The sequence below is a fragment of the Choloepus didactylus genome, chromosome 14, assembly GCF_015220235.1.
Source record: "Choloepus didactylus isolate mChoDid1 chromosome 14, mChoDid1.pri, whole genome shotgun sequence".
In the NCBI taxonomy this organism is placed as follows: domain Eukaryota; kingdom Metazoa; phylum Chordata; class Mammalia; order Pilosa; family Megalonychidae; genus Choloepus; species Choloepus didactylus.
The window spans coordinates 55587586-55603839 of NC_051320.1; the positions used below are offsets into that span (position 1 = coordinate 55587586).

Consider the following 16254-nt stretch of genomic DNA (forward strand, 5'->3'; position numbering starts at 1 on the left):
AGCACAAAAGAAAGAATGGGGAAAAAAATTGAAAAAATTGAAACGGACCTCAGGGATATGACAGATAATGTAAAACGTCCTAATATAAGACTCATTGGTGTTCCAGAAGGGGAAGAAAAGGGTAAAAGTCTAGGAAGAGTATTCAAAGAAATTGTTGGGGAAAACTTCCCAAATCTTCTAAACAACATAAATACACAAATCATAAATGCCCAGCGAACTCCAAATAGAATAAATCCAAATAAACCCACTCCGAGACATATTCTGATCACACTGTCAAACACAGAAGAGAAGGAGCAAGTTCTGAAAGCAGCAAGAGAAAAGCAATTCACCACATACAAAGGAAACAGCATAAGACTAAGTAGTGACTACTCAGCAGCCACCATGGAGGCGAGAAGGCAGTGGCACGATATATTTAAAATTCTGAGTGAGAAAAATTTCCAACCAAGAATACTTTATCCAGCAAAGCTCTCCTTCAAATTTGAGGGAGAGCTTAAAATTTTCACAGACAAACAAATGCTGAGAGAATTTGCTAACAAGAGACCTGCCCTACTGTAGATACTAAAGGGAGCCCTACAGACAGAGAAACAAAGAAAGGACAGAGAGACATGGAGAAAGGTTCAGTACTAAAGAGATTCGGTATGGGTACAATAAAGGATATTAACAGAGAGAGGGGAAAAAAATATATGACAAACATAAACCAAAGGATTAAGATGGCTGATTCAAGAAATGCCTTCATGCTTATAACATTGAATGCAAATGGATTAAACTCCCCAATTAAAAGATATAGATTCGCAGAATGGATCAAAAAAAATGAACCATCAATATGTTGCATACAAGAGACTCATCTTAGACACAGGGACACAAGGAAATTGAAAGTGAAAGGATGGAAAAAAATATTTCATGCAAGTTACAGCCAAAAGAAAGCAGGTGTAGCAATATTAATCTCAGATAAAATAGACTTTAAATGCAGGGATGTTTTGAGAGACAAAGAAGGCCACTACATACTAATAAAAGGGGCAATTCAACAAGAAGAAATAACAATCATAAATGTCTATGCACCCAATCAAGGTGCCACAAAATACATGAGAGAAACACTGGCAAAACTAAAGGAAGCAATTGATGTTTCCACAATAATTGTGGGAGACTTCAACACATCACTCTCTCCTATAGATACATCAACCAGACAGAGGACCAATAAGGAAATTGAAAACCTAAACAATCTGATAAATGAATTAGATTTAACAGACATATACAGAACATTACATCCCAAATCACTAGGATACACATACTTCTCTAGTGCTCACGGAACTTTCTCCAGAATAGATCATATGCTGGGACATAAAACAAGCCTCAGTAAATTTAAAAAGATTGAAATTATTCAAAGCACATTCTCTGACCACAATGGAATACAATTAGAAGTCAATAACCATCAGAGACTTAGAAAATTCACAAATACCTGGAGGATAAACAACACACTCCTAAACAATCAGTGGGTTAAAGAAGAAATAGCAAGAGAAATTGCTAAATATATAGAGATGAATGAAAATGAGAACACGACATACCAAAACCTATGGGATGCAGCAAAAGCAGTGCTGAGGGGGAAATTTATAGCACTAAATGCATATATTAAAAAGGAAGAAAGAGCCAAAATCAAAGAACTAATGGATCAACTGAAGAAGCTAGAAAATGAACAGCAAACCAATCCTAAACCAAGTAGAAGAAAAGAAATAACAAGGATTAAAGCAGAAATAAATGACATAGAGAACAAAAAAACAATAGAGAGGATAAATACCACCAAAAGTTGTTTCCTTGAGAAGATCAACAAGATTGACAAGCCCCTAGCTAGACTGACAAAATCAAAAAGAGAGAAGACCCATATAAACAAAATAATGAATGAAAAGGTGACATAACTGCAGATCCTGAAGAAATTAAAAAAATTATAAGAGGATACTATGAACAACTGTATGGCAACAAACTGGATAATGTAGAGAAAATGGACAATTTCCTGGAAACATATGAACAACCTAGACTGACCAGAGAAGAAACAGAAGACCTCAATCAACCCATCACAAGCAAAGAGATCCAATCAGTCATCAAAAATCTTCCCACAAATAAATGCCCAGGGCCAGATGGCTTCACAGGGGAATTCTACCAGACTTTCCAGAAAGAACTGACACCAATCTTACTCAAACTCTTTCAAAACATTGAAGAAAATGGAACACTACCTAACTCATTTTATGAAGCTAACATCAATCTAATACCAAAACCAGGCAAAGATGCTACAAAAAAGGAAAACTTCCAGCCAATCTCCCTAATGAATATAGATGCAAAAATCCTCAACAAAATACTTGCAAATCGAATCCAAAGACACATTAAAAAAATCATACACCATGACCAAGTGGGGTTCATTCCAGGCATGCAAGGATGGTTCAACATAAGAAAATCAATCAATGTACTACAACACATTAAAAATTCAAAAGGGAGAAATCAAATGATCATGTCAATAGATGCTAAAAAAGCATTTGACAAAATCCAACATCCCTTTTTGATAAAAACACTTCAAAAGGTAGGAATGGAAGGAAACTTCCTCAATATGATAAAGAGCATATATGAAAAACCCACAGACAGCATAGTACTCAATGGTGAGAGACTGAAAGCCTTCCCTCTAAGATCAGGAACAAGACAAGGATGCCCGCTGTCACCACTGTTATTCAACATTGTGCTGAAAGTGCTAGCCAGGGCAATCCGGCAAGACAAAGAAATAAAAGGCATCCAAATTGGAAAAGAAGAAGTAAAACTGTCATTGTTTGCAGATGATATGATCTTATATCTAGAAAACCCTGAGAAATCGACGATACAGCTACTAGAGCTAATAAACAAATTTAGCAAAGTAGCGGGATACAAGATTAATGCACATAAGTCAGTAATGTTTCTATATGCTAGAAATGAACAAACTGAAGAGACACTCAAGAAAAAGATACCATTTTCAATAGCAACTAAAAAAAAATCAAGTACCTAGGAATAAACTTAACCAAAGATGTAAAAGACCTATACAAAGAAAACTACACAACTCTACTAAAAGAAATAGAAGCGGACCTTAAAAGATGGAAAAATATTCCATGTTCATGGATAGGAAGACTAAATGTCATTAAGATGTCAATTCTACCCAAACTCATCTACAAATTCAATGCAATCCCAATCAAAATTCCAACAACCTACTTTGCAGACTTGGAAAAGCTAGTTATCAAATTTACTTGGAAAGGGAAGATGCCTCGAATTGCTAAAGACACTCTAAAAAAGGAAAACGAAGTGGGAGGACTTACACTCCCTGACTTTGAAGCTTATTATAAAGCCACAGTTGCCAAAACAGCATGGTACTGGCACAAAGACAGACATATAGATCAATGGAATCGAATTGAGAATTCGGAGACAGACCCTCAGATCTATGGCCGACTGATCTTTGATAAGGCCCCCAAAGTCACTGAACTGAGTCATAATGGTCTTTTCAACAAATGGGGCTGGGAGAGTTGGATATCCATATCCAAAAGAATGAAAGAGGACCCCTACCTCACACCCTACACAAAAATTAACTCAAAATGGACCAAAGATCTCAATATAAAAGAAAGTACCATAAAACTCCTAGAAGATAATGTAGGAAAACATCTTCAAGACCTTGTATTAGGCTGCCACTACCTAGACTTTACACCCAAAGCACAAGCAACAAAAGAAAAAATAGATAAATGGGAACTCCTCAAGCTTAGAAGTTTCTGCACCTCAAAGGAATTTCTCAAAAAGGTAAAGAGGCAGCCAACTCAATGGGAAAAAATTTTTGGAAACCATGTATCTGACAAAAGACTGATATCTTGCATATATAAAGAAATCCTACAACTCAATGACAATAGTACAGACAGCCCAATTATAAAATGGGCAAAAGATATGAAAAGACAGTTCTCTGAAGAGGAAATACAAATGGCCAAGAAACACATGAAAAAATGTTCAGCTTCACTAGCTATTAGAGAGATGCAAATTAAGACCACAATGAGATACCATCTAACACCGGTTAGAATGGCTGCCATTAAACAAACAGGAAACTACAAATGCTGGAGGGGATGTGGAGAAATTGGAACTCTTATTCATTGTTGGTGGGACTGTATAATGGTTCAGCCACTCTGGAAGTCAGTCTGGCAGTTCCTTAGAAAACTACAAATAAAGTTACCATTTGATCCAGCGACTGCACTTCTCAGTATATACCCAGAAGATCGGAAAGCAGTGACACGAACAGATATCTGCAAGCCAATGTTCATAGCAGCATTATTCACAATTGCCAAGAGATGGAAACAACCCAAATGTCCTTCAACAGATGAGTGGATAAATAAAATGTGGTATATACACACGATGGAATACTACGCGGCAGTAAGAAGGAACGATCTCGTGAAACATATGACAACATGGATGAACCTTGAAGACATAATGCTGAGCGAAATAAGCCAGGCACAAAAAGAGAAATATTATATGCTACCACTAATGTGAACTTTGAAAAATGTAAAACAAATGGTTTATAATGTAGAATGTAGGGGAACTAGCAATAGAGAGCAATTAAGGAAGGGGGAACAATAATCCAAGAAGAACAGATAAGCTATTTAACGTTCTGGGGATGCCCAGGAATGACTATGGTCTGTTAATTTCTGATGGATATAGTAGGAACAAGTTTACAGAAATGTTGCTATATTAGGTAACTTTCTTGGGGTAAAGTAGGAACATGTTGGAAGTTAAGCAGTTATCTTAGGTTAGTTGTCTTTTTCTTACTCCGTTGTTATGGTCTCTTTGAAATGTTCTTTTATTGTATGTTTGTTTTCTTTTTAACTTTTTTTTCATACAGTTGATTTAAAAAAGAAGGGAAAGTTAAAAAAAAAAAAAAAAGAAAAACAAGGAAAAAAAGATGTAGTGCCCCCTTGAGGACCCTGTGGAGAATGCAGGGGTATTGGCCTACCCCACCTCAATGGTTGCTAACATGACCACAGACATAGGGGACTGGTGGTTTGATGGGTTGAGCCCTCTACCACAGGTTTTACCCTTGGGAAGACGGTTGCTGCAAAGGAGAGGCTAGGCCTCCCTATGGCTGTGCCTAAGAGCCTCCTCCTGAATGCCTCTTTGTTGCTCAGATGTGGCCCTCTCTCTCTGGCTAAGCCAACTTGAAAGGTGAAATCACTGCCCTCCCCTCTACGTGGGATCAGACACCCAGGGGAGTGAATCTCCCTGGCAACGTGGAATATGACTCCCGGGAAGGAATGTAGACCTGGCATCGTGGGAAAGAGAACATCTTCTTGACCAAAAGGGGGATGTGAAAGGAAATGAAATAAGCTTCAGTGGCAGAGAAATTCCAAAAGGAGCCGAGAGGTCACTCTGGTGGGCACTCTTACGCACAATTTAGACAACCCTTTTTAGGTTCTAAAGAATTGGGGTAGCTGGTGGTGGATACCTGAAACTATCAAACTACAACCCAGAACCCATGAATCTCGAAGACAATTGTATAAAAATGTAGCTTATGAGGGGTGACAATGGGATTGGGAAAGCCATAAGGACCACACTCCACTTTGTCTAGTTTATGGATGGATGAGTAGAAAAATAGGGGAAGGAAACAAACAGACAAGGTACCCAGTGTTCTTTTTTACTTCAATTGCTCTTTTTCACTCTAATTATTATTCTTGTTATTTTTGTGTGTGTGCTAAGGAAGGTGTCAGGGATTGATTTAGGTGATGAATGTACAACTATGTAATGGTACTGTGAACAATCGAAAGTGCGATTTGTTTTGTATGACTGCGTGGTATGTGAATATATCTCAATAAAATGATTAAAAAAAAAAAAAAAGAATTAACTCAGAATGGATCAAAGACCTAAACATTAGCACCAAGACCATAAGACTCTTAGAAGAAAATGCAGGTCAATTTCTTAAAGATCTTGTGATAGGAGGTGGTTTCCTAGACCTCACACCCAAAGCGTGAGCAACCAAAGAACAAATAGACAAATGGATCTCCTCAAAATTAAATACTTTTGTACATCAAAGGACTTTGTCAGAAAGGTTAAAAGGCAGCCTACACAATGGGAGACAATATTTGGAAACCACATATCAGATACGGGTTTAATATCCCGAATATATAAAGCGATCCTACAAGTCAACAACTGAAGGACAACCCAATTAATAAATGGGCAAAAGACCTAGACAGAACTTTTCTGAAGAGCAAATACAAATGGCTCAAAAACATATGAAAAAATGCTCAACTTCACTGGCTATTAGGGACATGCAAATCAAAACCACAATGAGGTATCATCTCACACCTACCAGAATGGCCATTATCCAAAAAAAAACAGAAAATTACAAGTGCTGGAGAGGATGTGGAAAAAGAGCCACATTTATTCACTGTTGGTGGGAATGTAGAGTGTACAACTACTCTGGAAGACAGTGTGGCAGTTCCTCAGGAAGCTAAGTATAGATTTGCCATACAACCCAGCTATTCCACTACTAGGTATATACTCAGAGGAACTGAAAGTTAAGACATGAACAGACATTCATAAACCGATGTTTATCGTGGCATTATTCACAATAGCCAAGAGAAGAAAACAGCCCAAATGTCCATCAATGGATGAGCGAAGAAACAAACGGTGGTACATACACACGATGGAATATTACACAGTTAAGACAGAACAAAGACATGGAACATATAATAACATGGATGAACCTTGAAGACATTATGTTGACTGAAGTTAGCTAGAAACAAAAGGACAAATACTGTATGGTCTCACTAATATGAATTAACACTAATGAGCAAACTTGATAGTTAAAAGCTGATTAACACAGGCTACCAGGAGATAGAAAGAAGGCTGAGATCGGGCATTTGATGCTGAAGGACTACAGAATGTTCAGCAGGTTTGATTGTATAGACCCAGAAATAGATAGCATAACACTGTGTGATGGTAGCACAATATTGTAACTACACTGAACAAAGATGTCCATGAGTAAAGCTGAAAGAGGTGGGCTAGAAGCATGTATGACATCTGAGGTAGGGGTAGAAGATAAAGACTGGGATTGTTTAACTTAGCAAAAACTGGAGTGGTCAATGATTGTGACTAAATGTACAAATATAAAACTGTTCTTGCATGTGGGAGAACAAATGAATGTCAACCATGAAGAGTGGTGGAAAGGGGATGGTAGTGGGGAAAAAATATAATCAAAGCAAGCTGGAGTCTATGGTCAACAGTAACACTGTAATATACTTCCATTAAATTTAACAAAGACAATATACCAAAGCTAAGTGAATATGAGAGGGGGATATAAGGGAGGGATATGGGATTCTTGGTAGTGGTGTTGTCTCACCCTATTATTATATTGTATGATATTTCATTTTTCTTTTTATTATCTTTTTTGCTATTCATTAAAAAATCTTTGTTTTTGTAGTAATCAATATGTTCAAGTGCTGACTGTGGTGATAAATGTACAACTGTATGATGATACTGTGAAAAATGATTGTATACCATGGATAATTATATGGTATGTGAATACAGCTCTACAAAACTCTATAGAAAAATATAAACAGGGATAAAAGTGCTGGAGAAAACATGGAGAAAGGGATGTACATATTTACTGTTGGTTAAGAGGCAGAATGTCCTTTCTGAAGGACAGTGGGGTGGTTCCACACAAAGCTAAGTATGTGGGTGCCATAAAGTCCTGCAACCTCATTACGGCGCATTTACTTGGAGGATCTGAGAGCAGGGACATGAATGGATATTTGCACACTGGTGTTTATGGAGACAGGATACATGATTTGCAACGGGTGGAGGTGGCTTAAGGGTACATCGACTAAGGAACAGAATGGTGAACTGTTGTGTGTGCATACAAGGAAATACTGAGCAACTGCATAGAGTGTAGCTGTGAGACATGCAACAAGGTGAATGCAACCTGTAGACAGTATTTTGAGTGAAGTATGCCAGAAACAAAGGCAAACACTATAATGCCTCACTGATATGGACTAATTACAATGCGTAAACTTGAACTGAACCTTAGAGCACAGCTTATCAGGGGAATGCATATTGTAATGGTCCCTAGATTGTAAGCTCTTACAGCAGTCACATCTATTACTGAATTGTAATGGCTATCTCCAGATTCCAAGACACTGATCCCTTTGTGTATAACCTGATCGATCCTTGGAACTTTGGGTATCTGTGTGACACCTGAAACGCAGAGCAAGAACTCAGCAGATATGAATGTCAGTAGTACCACATGTAGCAACTGTTAGAAAAGTGAAAAAGAATCCAGACTTCAACTAGAGGTATGAATGAAGCAGACGTGGTTAGGACTAGGGCAAATCGGGCTAAAGGGTAAAGGACAATACTAAATGCGTTTTAAAACTTCAAATTCTATGTGAGACCAAGGGAAGAGATATTTAGTTGGTGCAAGATCTATATTTCCTAAACAATTTAACTCGCATAGTTCATTCAAATATCATAATTACATGGAACTTTTAATGGGAAGTGACACCTACTAGGTTTGCATAGGTAGTGAGAAATAGCGACACATCCCAAAGTAATGTGGACAGAGAATAAAAATATATATGCAGGGCCTCCCTGAGGAGCTGGGGGAAAATGCAGAGATGTTGGGCTTCCTCACTTGGATTGTTGCTGATTCTCACAAACATGAGAAATCTCCTTCATGAACTAGAACAAATGCATGACACTATAACTAGAAGTTAATAATAGAGGGGTATATAGGGAAAAAATACATCTATTGCAAACTATGCACTACAGTTAGTAGTATTTTAACATTCTTTCATCAACAGTAACATGTACTATACCAATAAACTATGAGTCAGTAATGGAGGAAGGGGGGGTTAGGGGTATAGGAGGATTTGAGTTTTCTTTTTTGTTTTTCTTTCTTTTCTGGAGTAATGAAAATGTTCTGAACATTGGAAAAAAATAATTGTGATGGATGTACAGCTGTGTGATGGTACCATGGGCAACTGACTGTGCACTTTGGATGATTGTATGGTATATGAACAACCTCAATAAAACTGAATTTAAGGGAAAAAAAAGCCCACAGTGAGCAAGGTGTTAGTAATAAGGTGGCTGTTGCTGAATCTCACAAACATTGAGGACTGGTGGTTTGATGTGCCCTTATGAAGCTTGTCACCGCAAAGAAGAGGCTAAATCTGTTTATAATTGTGCCTGAGAGTCTTGTCCTGAGTACCTCTTTGTTGCTCAGATGTGGCTCTCTCTCTCTAGTTAAGCCAATTCAGCGGGTGAACTCACTGCCCTCCCCAATACGTGGGACCTGACTCCCAGGGGTGTAATCACCCCGGCAACGTGCGATATGACTCCTGGGGATGAATCTGGACTCAACATCGTGGGATTGAGAACACCTTATTGACCAAAAGTGGGATGCAAAATGAAATGAAATAAAGTTTCAGTGGTTGAGAGATTCCAAATGGAGCCAAGAGGTCACTCTGGTGGGCATTCTTATGCTACTATATATATATAACCATTTTTAGGTTTTAATGCATTGGAATAGCTAGAAGTAAATACCTGAAACTACCAAACTCCAACCCAGTAGCCTTGATTCTTGAAGACGATTGTATAGCAATGTAGCTTGCAAGAGGTGACAGTGTGATTGTGAAAGCCTTATGGATCACACTCCCTTTATTCAGTGTATGGATGGATGAGTAGAAAAATGGGGACACTTTTTCTGGTACACGGAAAATGTTCAAAAAATAGATTGGGGTGACGAATGCACAACTATATAATAGCACTGTGAACAAATGATTGTATACTTTGGATGATTATATGGTATGTGAATATATCTCAATAAAAGTGAATTAAAAAAAGATACAATGTTGTATGAATAAGTCAGATACAAAGGAACAGATATTGTATGATTCCACTTACACGAACTAGCTAGAATATGCAAATACATAGAAAGAGAAAGCAAATAAGCTACTAGGGGCAGGAGAAAAGAGGAGTTAATGCATGCTGGATGAAGTGTTTCTGTTAGGAGCGATGGGGAAGTTCTGGTAATAGATGGTGGTGAGGGTGGTACAACATTGTGAATTTGATTAATCCCACTGAATGGTATGCTTGGGAGTGGCTGAGATGAGAAAGGTTATGTCGTATATATTATTTCCACAATCAAAAAAAGAAAACAACTAAAAAGACAATGACAATGAAGTGTAATACATGATTGTGGAATGAATCTAATAATGGAGGAGAAAAAGCCCAAAACGACATCACCTGAACATATCAAAAAAATTGGAATATAGACTATAGGCTTTATATCAATGTTAAAGTTGTTTAACTTGAGAGCTGTACTTAAAGTGATTACATAAGTTGAATTTCTTTGGTCTTAGGAAATATAAATGTAATTATTAGGTGTTCAAGGAGCATGTTGTATATAACCTACCCTCAAATATTTACAAAATAGATGGATGGATGGATGGATACTGGAATTCTCTGTATGCATTATTTTTGCAACTATTTTGTAAGTTTGAAGTTATTTCAAAATAAAAAGTTTAAGGAAAAATATTTTTATAAACAAAGAATAAAATATAATAAATATAATAAAAATATACAGGAAAAAGACTGAAGGAAACCCAAGAAATATTTTAACATTCACAACATTGCTGTTTCCTTGTAACTTTTTTTTCTCATTATTTAATTACAGAGGTTACAAGTTTTTCAGAAAAATCACGCATAAAATGCAGAGTTCTCATATACCACCTTATTACTAACACCTTGCTCACTGTGGGCTCTTTTTTTTTTCCTTAAATTTAATTTTATTGAGATTGTTCATATACCATACAATCATCCAAAGTGCACAATCGATTGCCCATGGCACCATCACACAGCTGTACATCCATCACCACAATTATTTTTTTTTCCAATTTTCAGAACATTTTCACGGTTTTAGCCTCATTCTATATCCTGGCTCTCTAAGGTCAGTTGTCTCTAAAAGCCTCTGTATTTTGTTTTTAAATTAATTTATATTTTCTTTAAAAAGTTACTTCTAAAAGTGTAGTTTTCCTAATGCCATCCTATGAATTAATAACATAACTTGAAGAATTATTCTGAATACATAAAAGTAGCTCAAAATAACCATATTACCTTTACATTCCAAAATCACTTTGCACTCTGAAAGATACCAGCCTTCCTCATCTCCTCAAAATCTTTCATGGAATCATAGTTTCTGTAGAAATCTGCATATGCCTTCTTTCTTGGTTCAGCCACAGCAAACTAAAAAGTAACATCATCCATTAGTTTTGTTTTGTTGTGTTTTTTTTTACATTAGAAATTTAATATCTAAAGACAAGGTAATATCACAATATATTTCCATTCACTTAGGAAATTATTATTTCCTAAGACAAGGGGTACAGGTGATAGATGCAAACAAAGAACAAAAAGCAGTCCTAGAGAAACTATGCAGCAAGAAGGGCCCTCCTTACTCAGAGACAGATTCTTTATTTTACTGGGTAGTCAGGGATAAGGGGGTGGCATGGAACAGTCAAACCAGTAAGAGCCAGAGCACAACACTTAAAAAAGCTAAAAGGTGTTAGGGAGATAGGCTTCCCTCCAGCAAAAAATCCACACAACTGAGAGAGGCTAAAATATTCTGGTTCAATTTAAGCCACAATACGAACCTCAAAGTAGTCTGAGATTGACACAGTAACCATCTGCTCCTGAAAGGCACAGGAAACTTTCTATCTGGCAAGACAGCTCTGGATGATTTAGTCTTCCCTAAGAGTAGCCATTGACCTGTTTTACAAATGGGGAAATGGATCCAAAGTTTAAATGACTTGATCGAGGTCTAGGAATAAGCAATAGCTGGCAGGTGGCTCAACCAGGACTCAAACCCAGGACTGTCATGTAAGTTTTTATTCTCCACAAAACTCTGCCTAGTGGATTTCAATATGTGGTTTATAATCTAAATTCAAATCCGATCATGCACACAATCACCAGTGCCAACCCACATCAGGGAAAGTGCTACAGAAATATACAAAATCATGCTACTTGATGGAGTAACACAACAAGAGCCCTTTACCTGGCCATGGTTTTATTGCTTCACTTTCTATCTGAATCACCACCTTCTTCCAGTAATAAAGAGACTAAATGGCACTAGTCCCAGTGCCACTCTCTAAACTGAATGAAGTCTTCTGGGGCCCACTGCTACAGAAGGCAACTGTCAGCATTTTGTTAGAACAAAGAAAATATTTCTCATTTTAAAAACAGAGAAAACTAAGCAGAGATAATAACAGGCTCAGGCAGTGGCCCCAAGAAATAAAAGCAAAGTGATTTTATAGCCCAATATAAATTATCATGTTGTCTGTTCCATTTTAAAAGGGAGATTTTTTTTTAAGTCTGAAAAAGCACATAAAGTATCAATTTAGGTCCACCAGATGATGAGTAACTTGAAAGCCACAAAATAATTCACACTGAGGCTAACACCTGAAGATTTAAGACAAGCCTAATTTATTTTAATAGGAATTAGTGAACCTAGGAGAAAATTTCATATGAGGAATAAACACTATTCACTTACCACCTAAAATCTAATCCATATTCATTAATTGAGGCTTACAGCCAATTAACCAGAAATTATTTACTGGATGGCTACATCATATAAAGAACATAAACGTTGACTGAAACTGTGAAAATACGCCAAAATCAGGAATTTAAAAAAGTCAGGTCTTCAAAAGCATTCAACATGTACTAGGTAGGGGAAATTAGAGATGAGCATCTATTAAGGAACACAAGGTTGACTTCTGCCTTATTCTATAAGAATCTAAGTTCCTCAATGTTTTGGAAACTTTCCTTCCAAACACAAACAGCTAACTAAATACATACATTCATAGACTCACTTACCAAGTATTTTTTTTATTTCCCAGCACAACAGACTAATTATGCATCTGATATGGTCCTGGCTCTTAATTTAATAGCCAGGAAAACACCCTAAATCCAGTATTGCTCAAAATACAATGTGTCTGTGTGATTGTGAAAACCTTGTGGATCACACCCCCTTTATCTAGTGTATGGATGGATGAGTAGAAAAATGGGGATAAAAACTAAATGACAAATAGCGTGAGATGGGGGGGATGGTTTGGGTGTTCTTTTTTCACTTTTATTTTTTATTCTTATTGTGATTCTTTCTGATGTAAGGAAAATGTTCAGAAATAGATTGTGGTGATGAACGCATAACTATATGATCATACTGTGAACAGTTGATTGTATACCATGGATGATTGTATGGTATGTGAATATATTTCAATAAAACTGAATTTAAAAAAAAAAAAAATACAGTGTGTCCAGTGCTGTAAAATAGTCTGGTACAAAGTGCCTGAGAACTCAGAAGAGTGCAGCCAATCCATGAGGAACGGGCTATGATTCCATAAAGAAAACTTTTGAGAGGCTTTGAAGGACAAACAGAAATTTGCCAGGCAAAAGATATTCCTGGTAGAACACGGGACTGAAAGCAGAACTGAGCAACACAAAGTAGTTTTGAACAGCTGGAGAGTGGGGTATATTAGGATGGGGGAACCACACTGGAAAAACGGGGGGCAAATCAGGAAGGATCTTAGAAACAAAACTAGGTTTGAACATTAGCCTTTAGATGACTGTTTTTCAAATCACCCACAATCCATTTTAGGAGCTGCAGTCAAAACTTAAAAAAAAAAAAAGATTATAAAATTTTAAGAGTACACTGCTACTAAACTTTAAGTTATGTGCACACATGTGTATTTACAAACTTGACACATATGTATAGTGTATGTTAACTGAGTCACCATGTAAAAATGTGTTTCTTACCAAAGATCAATGGTCTGAAAGCCACTGCATAGCCCAGTGACATGAATAGATCTATTATTTAAGGGCTACCAGTTAGAAGCAGCAAGAATCCATACAAGAAGCTGTAACGGCCTGAACTTGGACAACAAGGGCTCATTCTTGACAATGAGGCAAGAAAAGAATTCCCCATCTTCATTCCATTTACTCATTAAATATTTATTTTATGTGACGTGCCAGGCAGCAAGGACCTCAAGGACTAACACCAAGGATTTACTCTTTTTCTGTCCCTTCAAAGAGTCCCAAAGCACAGGCCCACTTTGGTGCTCTTGGTAGGTTGTTTCCCCTTCTCTTTGCTCTCCAAGTTCTCCCTAACTTTCAAGGCTCAAATCCCTCCTCCTCCGAGAGAGCTATGACTCACACTGATCTTCTGCCAGACAACACCTTTCCCCAAAATGCATTCTTCCATTTTCATTTATCTTGCACTATCCTCCAATTTTTTCACCTCCCCACTTTGACTCTAAGGTCTTTAAGGATAGAGATTTAGTCATATACCTTTTCTATCCTTCAAAGCACCTAAAACTCTATAGTACCTAACACTGTACTGAGTTTCAGACACTGTCTCTTATTCAACAGACGATTTTAAGCACCCCTTTGTCTGTCAGGGGCCTGAGTTAGACAATAGGGTGCTACAGTGAACAAGAAAAGACAAGGCATCTCCCCTAAGAAGGCTCAAAGTCTAATCAAGAATACAAATACTAAATTATAAGCATGAAGAGCTACAAAAGCAAAACTGAATTCTCTCATGGACCACTATGACGACACAATCATAAAAATATTATATATTATTATACACATTTTTACAGAAGCTTTGTAAATACAATATACAATACGATCAAAGAGGAAGCATAACATCAAAATTCACAGAAGGCATAACATTAAAAAATGCAATTCTATGACAATTCTTCAAAGTGCCAAACAGAATTACTGCCTTCCCCACTTCTATGCTTACTTAGTTTCATTTAAAGATGGAAGAAGAACTATCTGAGGAATAGGAAGTACTTTTCTGTCACAGTGAGCTGAAGGGAGGGAGGAAAAGAGATTGGGAGCACTACTGAGATTCTTCAAAAGACTACTTATAAAAATAATATACAGTTTAAAAGCACAAATACTTTATCTTAAGAACAAAGTATTAAACAAACATACACACCTTATAGAGAGCTGCAACCCCCAGGGAGACAATAAATGCTCCAACAATATGAAATCGTAGACGTTTGGCCAAAAGGCCTCGCATCTGAGGTTTTGCCAAAGCACTGGAAGGCATGGTGGTTATTCTCCTTGATAGGTAAAATAATAACAATAAAATAAAACCATTAGAACAGGTGAGTAAGATATTTTAGGAATATGCTGAGACGTTTAATGGCTTAGCTTGCTTCACCTTTTTCTTTCTTACATGCTGAACGGTTACTTTATATCCCAGATAGCTCGAGTACAGCAGTTGTACCCAGTAAGCAAAAAATATAAGAATTTCTCCCAATTACAAGATAAATGAGTGGTGCCTCTAGATGAATAATTTTAAGTGCAACCGCATTTATAGCACTTACTCTTCTAAAAACCTATCATCAACTCATTTAACCTTAAAAACAATCCTGTGAGGTAGTTACTTTTATTATTCCCATTTCATTAATGGGAAAACTGGGGCACACAAAAGTTACGTCACTTTCCCAAGGTCACAGAGTAAACAACTAGAATTCTGATGCGAATCCAGGCAGTCTGCCTCGAGAGCCCACTGCAGTAAGCGCCATGCCGCGCGGCTTCTACCGAAGGCCTCAGGGCCACTCCCGGTTGACCTTGGGTGGGAAAGCCGAGGGCCTGGGGAAGGAGACTGCGGGAAGCCCTCCCTCCCGTCTTGCGACAGACCCTCCCCTAGCTTCCCAAGTCTAATCACATATGCTACCACCCAATGAACACAGAGCGCCGACATTTCTGGATGCTTCACCTACACTGTTCCTTACGCTTTACAACCCGCTAAGGGAGAAACCACCAGCCCTTTTCCACAGGTGAAAACTGTAGGATCAGACAAGTCAAGTGACCTAATCAAGGTCACAACGACTCGGGAAGACGCAGCCAAGACCGGGCCCGGCCACTCCGAAGCCCGGCTGCCCCCGAGACCCGTGGCGAAGACGCGCGGGGTCGGCGCCGGAAAGAGGTTCGAAGCAGTCCGATGGAGACACGCAGAGTCACAACTCAATTCCAAGACAAGCAAACGCCCGGCGGCGGGAGGCGGTAGGTGCTGGAAAAGCGACCCAGACTCACCTTAACACAAACACCCTCGCTTACGGATGGAGAAATGGACGGCGAACCAGCAACGCGCAAGCGCAGGAAAGAAAAGGAGCAGAGGGGACACAGTGACGGTGGCCGACAGAGTTCAAAAGACCTCAG

The 16254-nt window shown here is 37.9% G+C and overlaps 1 protein-coding gene across 1 annotated transcript in view; it reads right to left on the reverse strand.

Annotated features, from left to right (window-relative positions):
- The window catches only part of LOC119509408 (cytochrome c oxidase subunit 6C), a 31046-nt gene extending 14792 nt beyond the window's left edge, over positions 1-16254 (reverse strand). The window contains exons 1-3 of the mRNA XM_037803407.1: positions 16129-16254; positions 15023-15149; positions 11146-11274 (exon numbers count right to left, since the gene is read on the reverse strand). Coding sequence (XP_037659335.1) covers positions 11161-11274; positions 15023-15136 — 228 coding nt within the window. The 5' untranslated portion in view covers positions 15137-15149; positions 16129-16254 and the 3' untranslated portion in view covers positions 11146-11160. The remainder of the gene's footprint in view (positions 1-11145; positions 11275-15022; positions 15150-16128) is intronic.